General features: G+C 41.6%; 1 protein-coding gene across 3 annotated transcripts in view; it reads left to right on the top strand.

Annotated features, from left to right (window-relative positions):
* Positions 1 to 15175, top strand: part of KIAA1549L (KIAA1549 like) — a 204259-nt gene continuing 189084 nt past the window's right edge. Inside the window, exon 1 of one of the 3 annotated variants that reach the window (XM_060766572.2) lies at positions 1 to 566. In XM_060766572.2, coding sequence (XP_060622555.2) covers positions 401 to 566 — 166 coding nt within the window. In that variant the 5' untranslated portion in view covers positions 1 to 400. The remainder of the gene's footprint in view (positions 567 to 15175) is intronic. The other 2 variants (XM_060766574.2, XM_067462686.1) reach the window with 2 other exon arrangements.

The raw sequence follows: 15175 nt of genomic DNA, 5'->3' as shown, positions 1-15175 counted from the left end.
GGAAGAGACGTCTCCCCCTCCTTTCCCGCCGGCTTTGGGGAGAAGAAAAGAGGAGGAGGAAGAGGCGGCGGCGGCGACGTGACTCCTTTGTCGACGGCGAGGGAAGAGGCGCCAAGCACGAGGCGGGCGGCAGAGCGGGGAAAAGGGGAGGCGGCAGCGGCGGTGAGGCGGCGTCTGTCTCTGCAGCGCCTCGCAGCAGCAGCAGCAGCAGCAGCAGCAGCATCGGCAAAGGCACCAGCCGCATCCTCCTGCTCTCGCTCCCGCTCCGCCCGCGTTGGCGCACCTGGGAGGCGCGAGGACTATGGCGGGAGGCGGCGGCGGCGGCGGCGGTGGCGGGGCCGTGGTGGCGGCGGCGGCGAGGGGCCCCCGGGGGGCATGACCGAGGCGCAGCGCCCCTCCAATGGCTCCGGAGCCCCCCGAGCCGCGCCTGAGGGGCCCGCGGGGCCTCCGCACGCCGGAGAAGGAGGAGGAAGAAGAGGCGGGCAAGGCGGCCCAGGCCAGGGGCCCGCTCTCCAGGGCTGCCATGCTGCTCGGGCTCCTCTTCGTCCTCTGCCACCGCGTCCAAGGTAAGCAGAAGAAGAGGCCCCCAACGCCGCTGCCTTTGCCTTTGCAGCTCATTGTCTTCGCCGGGGAGCGCTCTCTGGAGCAAGGCGGCAGCTGGAAAGAGGGGGGGGGGGGAGGAGGGAGGGATGGGCCATTGTGTCCCCGGAGCAGGTGAGGAGGGCAAGCCATGGCCCACCTGGTGACCTCTTGGAGGAAGCAGAGCGGGGAGGTCTTCACTGTCACCAAAGTTGACCGCCTTCTGGGCTGCCCACCCTGTCTTCCTCGCGATTGGTCTTTCGGGATCAGCCTCCATCATAAGCTGGGAATCATTCCTCATCTTTCTGTAGCACTTGGGAGTGTCAAAGAAAGAGAGAATGGAATGTATTCCTTAGGCTTCAAAGAAATGCCGGTATGCAGGCTGCAGATAAGTTTCCGGCCCCAATTCAAGGTGCAGGTTATCACCTACAAAGCCTTAACGGAGTGGTTCTTAACCTGTGGGTCAGGGACCATCACTGGGCCATGAGGACAAAAATCTGGCCCTCCTTCCTCTTTATTTTATTTTATTTATTTCCTTTCACACCGCTTGCCACTCCTTTCTTGTTGCTAACCATGGCTTATGTTCTGTATCAGAAGCTAGAGCTGATGTGGTCTATCCAATGTAATATTCTGAATCAGCACTCCAAATTGACTCTAAAGTTGACAAAAAATTGATTCGTAACCTTTTTAGTACTAATGTTGGAGAGTGGTCCCTGATCAAAGTAGTCCCTGGTCGAAGTGGCCCCTGTTCAAGTGATCCTTGGTGAAGTGGTCCCTGGTCAAAAAAAGGTTGCGAACCACTACCCTAAATAGTTCGGTCCTGCCTATCTTTGCAATTGCATCTTCCCCTATGAACCTGTGTGGGCTCAAAGATCTGCTGGGGAGGCCCTTTTCTCGCTCCCACCTCCATCACAAGCACGGTTGGTGGGGACAAAGGAGAGGGTCTTTTCAGTGGTGGCCCTTCAGCTCTGGAACTGTCTCCCCAGGGAGATTAGATTGGTGGTCACCCTGTCCACTTTCCACAAAAAGCCAAAAACTTGGATGTTCCAATGTGCTTTTGTTCACTAGATAATTTTGGCCCCTCCAGCCACAATTTAATATCTGGCTCCTGCACTTTACCATTGTCCCTGCCTTTTAGTTGTACTACACAAATAGACTTGGCCCGTTTAGCCCATACTTATCATCTGGTTCCCACACTTTTTTTATCAGCCCTGCCCTTGTCACTGTTTTGCACAAGCCCCTGCCTCGCCTCACACCTCAGTATATGACATCTAGTTTAGGCTATTGGTTGTTTTGGTGGTTTGATTGTTTATTATTATGTTTTTATGATGTTTTGTATTTGAATATTTTAATTTCTGGCAGACTGGGCTTGGTCCCCATGTAAGCCACCCCGAGTCCCTGTGGGAAGATGGTGGCGAGATGCAAAAACAAAGTTATTATAATATTATGATTAAAAGGAAAGGGGCTGAGGCTGTTAGGAATTGTGGGAGTTGAAGTCCAAAATACCTGGAGGGAGGTCCCAAGTTGGCCCATGCCTGATGTAGTGGAACAATGACCATTTGTTGACTCCTCACATTTTGCTTCTCATCCTCTTGATTGGCTGCTCCATTTCAAAGGGTTGGGTTCCTTATCTTATTTCTATCTTGGGAAGTAAGAGAAAAGTTCAAATCTGAGCATCATGATATAGCTTTGGCGGCGGGGGGGGGGGGGGGGAAGGTGCACGTTTGAAATGCACGGAAATAATAACCAACCCGGTGCAGTTTTCTATTGAGTATTATTAACCTATGAAGCACTCCATGCAGTCACATCCTGTATGACAGGGCAAATAGTATGGATCTGGCTGGATGTAATTTGGCTAAGTTATGGTTCATCATAGTCCCCTTTTCTGTACAAAGTGGCATCCCTGTTTGCAAACCTTAAGTTCTTTCCATTGGAGTCCATTATTAAGCCTCACGCTGGCTGTGGAAATTTTATTCACTTTCATACATAGCTTGACATGGTGTTTGGTACAGAAAATGAACTAATTTGATGGATTTTGCATTCTGGGTGTTGTTTTTTTTTATAGTATCTCTTTGATTAATATCCACAGCCCATCTATTGTTGAATGGCAACCCCATGCGAGAAGAAAGGGAGCGAGAAGGAAGGGAAAGCCAGCCTCCCTCTTGTTTCTGTGGTAACCAAGGTTTCTGCCGGCTGCTATAGATGGCCCTTCAAACATGGTTAGCTTTTGTTTCAGAAGTGTGTGGATCTGACAGGAATTTCTTGCTCCGAAAGTCTGGGGGAGCCTGGAATACTTCCTCTGCCTTCGGGAAGGAGTTCCCTGTACATTATAATCGGACGATTCCCTCCTCGCTGGTGAACTTTTCGGTTCATTGTTCATATCTGTGGTTCTTGTATCGCCTGCAAGGAGAAAACAGAGGTTGCTTAAATCCCTGCAAAATGAGAGCAAAGCCATTGTGTGTTCTAGTGCAGGCCTGGGCAAGCTTGGGCCCTCCAGGTGTTTGGACTCCAACTCCCATAATTCCTAACAGCCAGCAGGCTGTTAGGAATTGTGGGAGTTGAAGTCCAAAACACCTGGAGGGCCGAAGTTTGCCCAGGCCTGCTCTACCCCTATTTCAAAAAGGAAGTCTTTAGTACCCATTACTTTTTATTAACTCCCATTTAATTAATGTTCTTTGTGTTGTACTCCTTAGTATGCATCTTTGCTAGAGGGGCAAACAATTTTTTTTAAATTGAAGGGTGGTATTATTATATACTGATCTTGTTCAAGATCTAGGTCAGTCATGGGCAAACTTCAACCCTCTAGCTGTTTTGGATTCCCAACTCCCACAATTTCTAATAGCTGTTAGGAATTGTTGAAGTCGAAGTCCAAAGCACTTGAAAGATCAAAGTTTGCACAAGACGGATCTAACTGCTCATTGGGGACCCACTCCACACGAAAAAGTGTTTGGATCTTGATCACTCAAATAAACCCACGTGTAGAAGTTGCTTTCTACCATAGAATCATAGAATCCTTGAGTTGGAAGAGACCTTGTGGTCCATCCAGTCCAATTCCTCGCCAAGAAGCAGGAAAATCGTATTCAAAGCACTCCTGACAGGTGGCTATCCAGCCTCTGTTTATTTATTTTAAAATATATATATTTGTATTTATTTTATCATAATTCAATACATTTTTTATACATCATTTGTTGTATAGCAGACACATACTATTCAGTACAATCCATAATACATTTGGCATCTACTGTTATTTTTACGCTTATACATATTTTCTATCCCTCACCACCATGTTCCCCTCACCCTGAGCCACTCCTCTTATATATCATCTGCACAAAATGTTATTTCTTCTTGTGGAGGTAACTTTCCAGCCTCTATTTAAAAGTCTCCAAAGAAGGAGCCTCCACCACACTCCTGGGGCAGAGAGTTCCACTGCTGAGCAGCTCTCACAGTTAGGAAGTTCTTCCTCATGTTCGGGTGGAATCTCCTTTCCTGTAGTTTGAAGCCATTGTTCTGCGTCTAGTCTCCAGGGCAGCAGAAAACAAGCTTGCTCCATCCTCCGTATGACTTCCCTTCACTTATTTATACGCGACCCTCATCTTGTTTCCTCTCAGCCTTCTCTTCTGCAGGACCTACATGCCTAGCTCTTTAAGCCACTCTTCATAGGGCTTGATCTCCAGACTTCTCTGGACACATTCCCTTGTCAGCATTTCCCTTAAATTGCAGTGCCCAGAATTGACACAGTGGTCTGACCAAGGCTGAATAGAGGAGTAGCATGACTTCTCTGGATCTAGACACTGTACTCCTACTTATACAGGCCAAAATCCTATTGGCTTTTTTTAGCTGCTGCATCGCATTGTTGGCTCCTGTTTAACTTGTTATCCATAAGGACTCCAAGATCTTTTTCACACATATTGCTGTCAATCCATGGTCCCCATTCTGTATCTTTGTATTTCATATTTTCTGCCCAAGTAGAGTATTTGTCCCCATTGAACTTCATTTAAAGTCCAACAGATTTCCCTTGTTGGACTATATATAAACTGTTTTGTGCATTATGTCCACCTAAGCTACTAGAATTTGTCAGCAATTCTCTTATCTGTTCACCATTTGTAGTTGTTAACATAGAAGTCCATTAAATCACACTGTGCAATACTTGATGTCTTTTCAAAGTGTATTGACAGGGTTTTGGTTTTTGGTTTTTTGCATTTCTGCCCCATTCCTTTTGAAATGATATCTTGGAGAAAGCAGGTTTGAATTACAGATGCATTTAGCACTCATACACCTGTCTCCGTATAGTTAATGCCTTTTAACCTTTCAGAGAATATGTTTTCAGACCTGGAGTTGATATTCAAGTACTTTTGTGTTTTTACACTGTAACACAGGGTTAGGGGAGCAGATAGACCTCATAATGTAATATCCTGTGAATTCCTTTTCACATACATGCTCTTCTACTGTGTATACTAGTTGTTTTTTTGGGGTAACACAACTGTTGACAGAAAAGTTGGCAGTTCAAATGTGGGGAGCAGGGTGAGCTCCCGCTGTTAGGCCCAGCTTCTGCCAACCTAGCAGTTTGAAAACATGCAAGTGTGAATAGATCAATAGGTACTACTTCTGCGGGAAGGTAATGACACTCCATGCAGTCATGCTGGCCACATGGCCTTGGAGGCGTCTACAGGCAACGCCGACTCTTCGTCTTAGAAATGGAGATGACCACCATCCTCAGAGTTAGACACGGCTGGACTTAATATCAGGGGAAACCTTTACTGTAGTATACAATTAAAAAATGAATGAAAAGTGTTAACATTCAGTGCTGTTACACAGTCTGGTAGCATTTTAAGCCTTTATACAAATGAAGTGTCTTCCATCTTGGCAATTTATGTGCAGGGTCTGGAATGGTGTGATTACTTACTATCAATATTTAAAGTGTGTTCCTTAAACACAGTAGAAAACAGATTACAGAATCAGTCAGTTGAATAAAAGACTATTTACTTGACATAGGAAGTTTATAAAATAAAGAAATATACCTTATGTAAAGAATTTATTGAATCAGAAGGGGAACAAACCCTACAAAGAAAGTTTTGTTTTTGCTTTTGCAAATTGCAAATGTTACCAGAAAAGTGGAACTTGCTTAATACAAAAAATGGAAAGCAGAGTAAACTGGTAAAGTATCCTTGGGAGAAGCCTATTATCAAATAGTGGTTCTTTGTTTTGAAATGAACAAAAGAAGTTGAATTGTTTCAATCTCCATACCGCTAAAGCTCTGAAAAACCCATTTAAAAGAAACCATTATAAGCCAGATTTGCCTCTTCTTTTGATTTCTGTTTAATTTTTGTGACAGATGGAAATAGTTAGATGCATGTCTTTATTTCAAAGAGTAGCAACGTAATGGAAAAGAGGGAGATAAGAATGTTGATTGCATATAATTATGACATATAATAGAAAAGGTGTGGACCTTAATAAAATGATTGCATTAGAATGCCACAATTTTTTTGCCTGCTTTTGTTTAGTGTTCTTTGATTCTCAATAAGCATTTCCACTTCTTAGTTCTTTCTCTTTTCATTTTTTGCCATCCAACACAGAACGTGTTCTGGATGTTTTAACTTGTTTAAAGCCATCTACTTTATTGGAGAGATTCACCCCAGTTGCAGTAAAAATAAAGTTTTGGTTTTGTCATGAGGCTACAGAAGAAGAAAAAACAATTTTAAATAAGGGATAGCTTGATGTGGAAAACCCAGAGCCAAGTTACATGTGGCAAAAGGATCCACTGGACAATTTTGCTGATGGAAATTCTTCTGTCAGTAGGATTGGGATGTAGTAATTCTTCTGGAGCCTCTGTGGACTTCAAAACTTGCTCCACTGGTCTGGGAAACACTTGGAGCCAGTTTTTAGGAGAGCTGCAAGGCAAGAGGAAGAGGAGAAGAGTTGTGTTGGTGGTGAGGTGTCCTTATGGCATTGACTAGGGCACATTATGACTAAGAGGCCCTGATAACCCATTATAGTTAGAAAAAGCAATTTCAGGAGGAAATAATCTGGAGCAACCAAAGAATGGTAGAATGCCTAATGTTTTGCTAGTTTTTTTTTCAATGTCAGGAGCGACTTGAGAAACTGAAAGTCACTTCTGGTATGAGAGAATTGGCAGTCTGCAAGGACATCGCCCAGGGGATGCCAGGATGTTTTGATGTGTTACCATCCTTGTGGGAGGCTTCTCTCATGTCCCCGCTTGGGGAGCTGAAGCTGACAGAGGGAGCTCATCCACACTCTTCCCATATTCCAACCTGCGACCTGTCGGTCTTTAGTCCCGCTGGCAAAAGGATTTAACCCACTGCGTCACCGAGGGCTTGTTTTGGAGATGGGCAACATTCTAGATAAATATTCACCCTTGCAGAATCCCAGGGTAAGAAAAAGGACATTGGAGGAGTTGAATTTGAAGCAGAGAATGCCCTCTTAATCATTTTCCTCTCCAGGTTGCCATCTTCCAAAGCAGTGTTGCCTTATGAGATAACCAGTTTAGGGAATATGGTGAATGTAGGATTTTGGCTGGGTTTGGTACAAATAGTCAATGACTTTCTATATAGATGAATGCATCCTTCTCTGTTCCACTTTAGACCAGTAAGTGCCTGGAAATCATTTCTACTCCAGCCTGGCAAGTATTTCCTTAATCTTCCCCTCCTAAGCAAGGGATATACAATGATGTATGTGAGTATATAACTCCTCCACTCGACAAGATTGTGTTGCACAAGAGTACAACCTGACACTGTTTTGGCAAAGTCCGTCTGCCACTCCATGTGATGGTGTTGGCAGCTTAAAGAGAACATACACAACACAGCACCCTGTTTGGAATAGAGTAAAGTCTTTTGCTGCTGGTTCCCAAAATACTTGGCAGCCACTGGTTTTATGGAAAACTGGCTACAAACCTGTGTACATGGTGGCTTTGCATGTAACAAACTGTCTTAAGGCACTTTGTACAGTTGTCCTAGAGAATTATTGCACTGCACAACTGTTGTAGCTTGATTATCAACTTGCTAATTTTGCCATACATAGAAAATATATGAGCATCACTTAATCGTGTTCAAGGACTAACTCAAGGGAAATAAACTTGGAAGTGTATTAGATATGTGAATGTGAGAAGAGTCTCACTATGTGACAGTTTTGTTGGTTGAAAATTTGGAAAGCTCCTCTATCAACAGACAATGAAAGACGGAGAGTATGGAAATAATGTACACTATGGAGTGGGTCCTGATGAATGTCCTTGGCTCCATATAGACTGCCATATAATGCAGTTTGAAACTGCAGCATATGGTTAGTGGAGACTCCTATAATGCACTTTAGTTGCACTGATCATACAATGCCTGTGGTGGCGCAGTGGGTTACACCCTTGTGCTGGCAGGACTGATGACTGACAGGTCAGTGGTTCAAATTTAGGGAGAGTGGGTTGAGCTCCCTCTGTCAGCTCCAGCTCCCTATGCGGGGATATGAGAGAAGCCTCCCAGAAGGATGGTAAAACATCAAACATCTGGGTGTCTCCTGGGCAACGTCCTTGCCGATGGCCAATTCTCTCACACCAGAAGCGACTTGCAGTTTCTCAAGTTGCTCCTGACACGGAATCTCTATCTATCTATCTATCTATCTATCTATCTATCTATCTATCTATCTATAATGCAGTTTTAAACTGCATTATATGGCAGTGCAGATGGGGCCTTTTGCTTCCCTCTTCCATTTTAATCTCTCTTCCAGTTATCTTAAGTCACATTCTGATTGGTTTAGAGAAGCATTAATTCTTGCAATATTGTTCCATGGATTTTGCCAGGTGTTTTTTTCGGGGAGGGTTTTTTTTCAGGGCTTCTGCTCTTTTAATTTTTTTTAAACTGGGGCATGGGTTGCTGAAGAGGTGCTATCATTAGAAAGGTAAACACCCTCCTCTGAATTTTTATTGATTTTTTTAAAAAAATAGTTGTAGAGTTGTTGTACAAAAGTGCCATTCTACTAGTGCCCAATAGCCCTGAACTCTTAATACAGTAATAAAAATATTAAATAATAATAATAATAATAATAATAATAATAATAATAATAATAGCAAGGAGAAGAAGAGAACATATTTTTCCAGTATATCTTGGAATTAAAAAAGCCCACTTGAGGATGGGAATAAACTGTTTAAGCTGGTTCTAGGAATAGTCTGAATATGGTTGAACATAATAGAATCATTAGATATTTCTGTAAAAAATTCTGAAAACTATAGCAACAAATCTCCCAATTACACAACATATTTTCTGCCTCCTATTTGTCTTTGAGAATTGGGAGGACAAGAAACAGAGAAAAGAGGGGCATTCAGAAGGGAGTAAATAATAAACAACTAATGGGACTTAGAAGAATTTATCAAACACCTTGTAAACACTTGTATATCATCTTCTGGTGCTTGTTTAAAAACAGTTCAGTGTGCCAGGAGAAAACAGGAGGGGAGGCTTTTGTCTTCAGGCTTTTGGCTAAATTCTGTGATTCTGTGTGCTGGCTAGAATGAGCAGATGGCAATCTGAACTCTTAAATGACATTTTGACTTGGGAAAAGCATCTTGCAGACAGCAGGTATCAGGTAATCAATGCAGGTAGTAAGTAAGAGTTTTCTCATTGTGACTGACTAAAACAACAAATAAAACAGATCTTACTCCTACTGGTAACCAGAAGAGGAAATTAACCCTGTTTATACCCAAGTGCACTTGAATGTTCTTGAAGTAGCACATTGGTAGTACAGTCAGCACTCCACACGCCATGCCGTTGAGGCGTAGGACCCTTGTAAGAGTGAAAAATCACAAATGAAGAAATCACTATTTTTTTAACCTGAAAAAACACCTCTCTAGCAATTTCTAATTCTTCCAGCATGACTCTGTGGTTGCCTTCTATGTCTTAAGCTTCTGGTTGAAGCATGCCATAGAAACTCTGGAGGACGTAGAAATGTCAAGAGAAGTGTTCTCTGTAGAGCTCCAGGACAATTCTGTGGCGAACTCCCAGCAGAACTTCTTGTGGAAGCTGACCATAGAATTCCACTGGAAGACCCAGAGATTCCTAGAGAGGTGTCCTCTCAGAAAATTTCTACATCCTCCAATATGACTGGAGAAAGTTGACAATTGGCTCACAATGGAGGACCTAGAGATTCTTAGAGAAAACATTTAAATCAAATCCATGAATAACCATACCTGCAAAAAATGCAGACCTGAAGGGATGATTGACTATTAATAATAACATGGAGCATTAGTGCTGCATGAATTTTGTTTGTAGAGTTTGGAATATAAGTATATTTTAAAGAGTAATAAACATATTCAACATGTTAGTGATTGATTTGTGTTGGTTGCCTTAAATGGGTTTAAGAGATTAGTTTCTGGATAAAGAAGGAATTAAAGCTTTACCCTTCCCCCCCCCCCCCCAAAAAAAAAAAGAAAAAAAAGAAAAAGAAAAAAGGATTAGGGTAAACTGAAAAGGACAAGTGTGCTGGGCTGAATAGTTTTTTTCTGATTTCTAAAATGTCTAAAGATCTTTTCTAAATACGAAATATATTTGGATATTGACATTGGCAAGAGGATTTTAGGTACATTTACTTTTCCCTTAATATATATGTATATCTTGGCAGAAAATGTTATATGAAGTTCTCATTTATTCTAATTCCAGTTTGCACAATTTTTAATCCAAGTTTTAAACCACCTATCCCAGTGGTTCTCAAAGTGTGCTCCACAGAACCCTTGGGGCTCTTCAAAGCATACTAAGAGGCTCCATGTTTCTCTCATTCTCCCCTCCTCCTCCTCCAAGCTTTCCCTCCTCTTTCCTGCTCCTCTCTCTGCCTCCCTTGCCACCAAAAGCCTTTCCCCCTTGCTCCCCAAATGCCTTTTCCCCTCTCTGCTCAGATCCTTTCCCCCTTGCCTTCCTTGCTTCCATAACCCTATTTTCTCTCTCACCGCTCAGCCAACATAGTGATCTCATTTGCTGTATACTAATATTGTTGCATTTCGGTAATAATAATTACAAAGACAGTGTGACCATCTGTTGGGGGTGCTTTGATTGTGTTTTTCCTGCACTGCACTATGGGGTTGGACTGGATGGCCCGTGGGGTCTTCCACTGAAATGTTAAGTTTATGTTGGTATTTTTCCCCCATACATATACACATCATATACACTATACTATACCATAATTTATAATATAATATATAAACATTTAGTGGGGCTCCACAAGAAGCTTTTGCCTCAAAAAGGGCTCAGTGGCTGAAAAAGTTTGAGAATCCCTGATATCCTATTATCCATTTTTTTTTTTTAAAAAAAAGCAGAATTGTATTTTTTTTATTAATGGATCTGACTCAGGGCCTATAAACATTTCCAGTATTCTGCAGAATAATTGTGGAGAAGCCAGTTGTGTTTAGTGTCTTGTCATTTCAGTTGCCTGGTAGTTTGGAAGGCAATAACTCATTTTCTTCTTAATGTACTACTTTAACTGCCAGTTCACATTTTGCCAGTGGTTATTTGATGTTGCTTTTACTGAGACTGAAATACTGTTTTAAAGATCGCTTTTCACTACAAGCACAAATTTTTTTAGTGCAATTCATCTACACACACTGTGGGTGAATTGGGACAACATGATAAGCCAGGGCAGAATATTGGTGTTTGCAGTCTGATGAGTTAAACAAGCCACAAAGCTTTGCAGCATGGTTTATTAATGTTTTGCGCCATCACAAGTAGCTTGCCTGCTTTGTATTCCTTCTGGGTTGTTGCAAGAGAAGAAGGTCAGAGAGGAGTATCAGATTATTTTTGCCCATCATGATGAAAAAGCTATGGAGCTCCATAGTTTGTTTACCTTTTCATGAAGCAAGTGGGAATCACTGAGCCATGTGGGCCACCCTGGTTCATATAGAACAGGTTGGGGTGTCTGTCTACTACATTTCAACAAAAAGTAAACTAATTATTCTAGAATTACTTTCTTGGTGATTTCCTCGTTTGATACATATTGGATTGTCAACACTGGGCATCTGTTCCAGTTGAGCTATTGCAGATGACTGTATTATTCTAACATAAATTATAATATAAATAGTTGTTATGTCCTCATGGAATGCAGATTTATATGTCAATTCAGTCCTTGTACTCATACTAACATTTCACTGCAAGGCTGCATTGTTACACCGTACTGCTTAACACTGCCCAATTCCAGTTTAAAAGATTGTATTTTAGCAGTTGCGGAAGTGAGGTCTTTCTTTCAAAGAATTAATATGTCACTTGCAATAGCTCAACTCACATAAGAGTTCCACAGGACAAATACATGAAAACCTCTCCTAGCAGATGCTGACACCCAGTTGGACTGGATAAATTTCCAAAGCAGTCACAATACACAAAGAAAGAGAAAATAGTATCTGTTAAAATTCTTGAAAGAATACTGTTTTATAGTAATCTTAAGCCATGTCTTACAGTCTGTCTGAGTTGACCAAGTGAGGAATCTGAGGAGAAGCTCACAGATCTTCTTATTTATTTATTTATTTATTTATCTATCTATCGAGTCATCAGCAACCAGTCAATTATGTTACATTTCTAACAGAACAAAGCAAACAAACAAACAGACAAAATACAAAAATACAAAATACAGAATACAAAATTTGTGAGTTTGGTAGTTGGTTAAATGTCCTTTGACCAGTATCTGGCCACTTGGAGTGCTTCTGGTGTTGCTGCAAGAAGGTCCTCCATGGTGCATGTGGCAGGGCTCAGGTTGCATTGCAGCAGGTGGTCAGTGGTTTGCTCCTCTCCACACTCACATGTCAAGGATTGCACTTTGTAGCCCCTTTATAAGATCTTCTTATAAAGGAGAAGTAATCAGGCAGAACCTGTAAAGGATAGCACACACCTTCTAGATAAAGAGTCCAAATTGAGCACAGAACCGCCCAAAGATATTTGCTTTCCAAAAGGTAACTACTGGAGGAGTCACAAGAAGTTACCCAAACTCATCCAACAGTGTCAAGTTTTCATCAATTTTTTTTCCATACCTGGCTTTATTTCTTACAAGTTCATGTCTGGATTTGAAAAGGGGCAATGTCATCCCTTGAGGTTATTTTGTTTGTTTGTTTGAAAGAACTCTTTCTGAAAAATGAAACTATGATATTATTTTTCAAGGACAATCAATATTGGAAATATTTAATCCTTACATTCTTTCTCTTATATGGGAAGATTTTTTAGACTTTTTTGGGAATACTTTCAATAATCGTTTCATTTCCAGTTGTAGTTATGGCACCTTCAGTGCCACTTTGAGTTGCTGTATCACTGTACTTGTCAGAAGGAATATTTTAATAAGCTAGAAAAGTGAATAACATTGAAAGAATGCATTAATTTCCTTCACTGTTCAACTAACATGGTGTGAAATCCAATAGAACCAGGTGTCACATAACATTTTCTTACCCAGATCTGCTCCTCTGTGCTGGCACAGATTTTGAGCAAACAGTTGGCTCCCTACATTCATGGTTTCTGTATCCATGGATTCAGCCATCCATGGCTTTACAATACCCCCCCCCCCATTCCACCCCCCCCTTTGATTTTCCGTTTTATATAAGGGACTCCAGTTTACCCCACCATTTATATAGAATGGAACATTCCATGGATGTTGGTATCCATGGAAGGTCCTGAAACCAAATCCCCACAGATACCATAGAGCCACATTATATATTTGGGGAATGGCAGGAGGGGAGATTATTCTTCTCCCTGTTCCACAGTGATAAAAAGAGTTCTGTCCACTGTAAGAATCAATTGGATACCCACTGTAATTCTTACATCTCAAGGGGACATCCACCAAGTTTGTAACTCCTTTTTTTTTTAAAGAGATAAGATTAATCTGGTATGACTTGTTTCTGAGAAAAACTCAGTGCTTACAGATTGTCTAATGATCTGCTTCAGAATCTTTTCTGGTATTTCTGTCAGGCTGACTGGCTGGTAGTCATTTGGATCCTTTTGAAAATGGGGGCGACATTTGCCCTCCAGTCTGCTGAGACTTCTGTTCTTGAAAAATTCTCAAAGATTATTGCCAGTTGGTCTGAGATTATATCTGCCCATTAATACTACTACTGCTACTACTACTAATAATTTTTGTACCCCGCCTTCATCTCCCCAAAGGGACTCTGGGCGGCTTACATACGGCACAATGTACCTGGAACAACACAAAAAATAAACATACAATACAATAAAAGATAACACCAAAAGCATATAAACCAATTATTTAAACTTAAAAAATTATTTTAATACTTTTAGATATAGTTTATTTAGATTAGCCAGGTATACTTGCACTACTCCTTTACTTCATTTGTGTTGCATTTCCCCTGCTGCATCATCTGCTCCATTTCTCCCTGATTGAACACTATTTTTATTTTAAGTGAAGGCTGAGGCAAAGAAGGCATTGAGTAGTTCTATCCTTTTCTCTGTCATTGTTTACATTGTGGCATGTCGTTCATCTGGAGCAGTGGTCCCCAACTTTTTGCGACCAGGGACTAGTTTGATCAGGGACTCCTCTCCAGCATTAATACCAAAAGGGTTATGAATAATTTTTGGTCAACTTTAGATTCGGTTTGGTTATTTGGGGTGCTGATTCAGAAAATTGCATTGGAGAGATCACATCAGCTCTAGTTTCTGATACAGAACGTATGCCATCCAGTAATTGCCCACAGAAAACCATATTTAATAATCTAGAGCTGATGAAGTCTGTCCAATGCAATTTTCCGAATCAGCACCCCAAATAACCCCAGGAACAGGCCTAAAAACGAAGGCACTAAGGCTTCCAGGCACCACATGGAAAGGCTCCGTTCAGTGGGAAGGAGGAAGGAGGAGGAGAAGGTGCAGTCAGGAGGCTTGTTGTTGCGCCTTTCATGGGTAGTCAGACTCTCCCCTCCTGACATCCCTGTTGCCTTGGCACTATAAGAGGGTTTTGCAAGACCAATAGCTCGCGTTGCAACGGAGTAGTAATGGTGAGGCTGAGGACCATATTTTAGTTCTTGGGTATCACAGGTGGTCCACGGACCACAGGTTGGGAAACACCGGTTTGGAGGATCACAGGCTGAGTACTACTGATGTCTAAGACAGATAGATCAGAAAAGCAGCCTAAAGTAGACCAATAAAATAGATTTTTTAAAACAACCTAGCTAGTGTGCAGCTAGAACATTAGATAGGATTTCCTGCCAAAGAAGAGTTTGGCTTAGTTTGAATGACAGTGAGAAAAGCAGTTGATTCAATCAGAAGCAGAGTCAAACTGTTGACGTTACAGCTGTGCTATGTTAGATTGGCACTCTCACTTGAGCACTCTGAGTGGCACTTTCTCAATGCCAAATAATAATAATAATAATAGTGGAGAATAAAGGAAAGCAAGATAGAAATAATGAATTAGTGGCAAACAAGATTAGAATTTTATTGAATAAATTTTGAACTGAAGCAAAAGTCTTGGGAGGGCGTGCATGCCTTCATTCAAATAGAAAGATAATATTATGAGAGATGCTGAAGAATGTTGTATGCATTTTTTCTTGTCCCAATTGCTTTTCTGAGGATTCTGCTTTTTTTTCCAAATATTGTGTTCTTTCCATTGGTGCATTGGTTTCATTATGAAGATC

Source organism: Anolis sagrei, chromosome 1 (assembly GCF_037176765.1).
Source record: "Anolis sagrei isolate rAnoSag1 chromosome 1, rAnoSag1.mat, whole genome shotgun sequence".
Taxonomy (NCBI): domain Eukaryota; kingdom Metazoa; phylum Chordata; class Lepidosauria; order Squamata; family Dactyloidae; genus Anolis; species Anolis sagrei.
The sequence above is the reverse complement of the archived record's forward strand: the minus strand, read 5'-3'. Positions and strand labels throughout refer to the sequence as shown.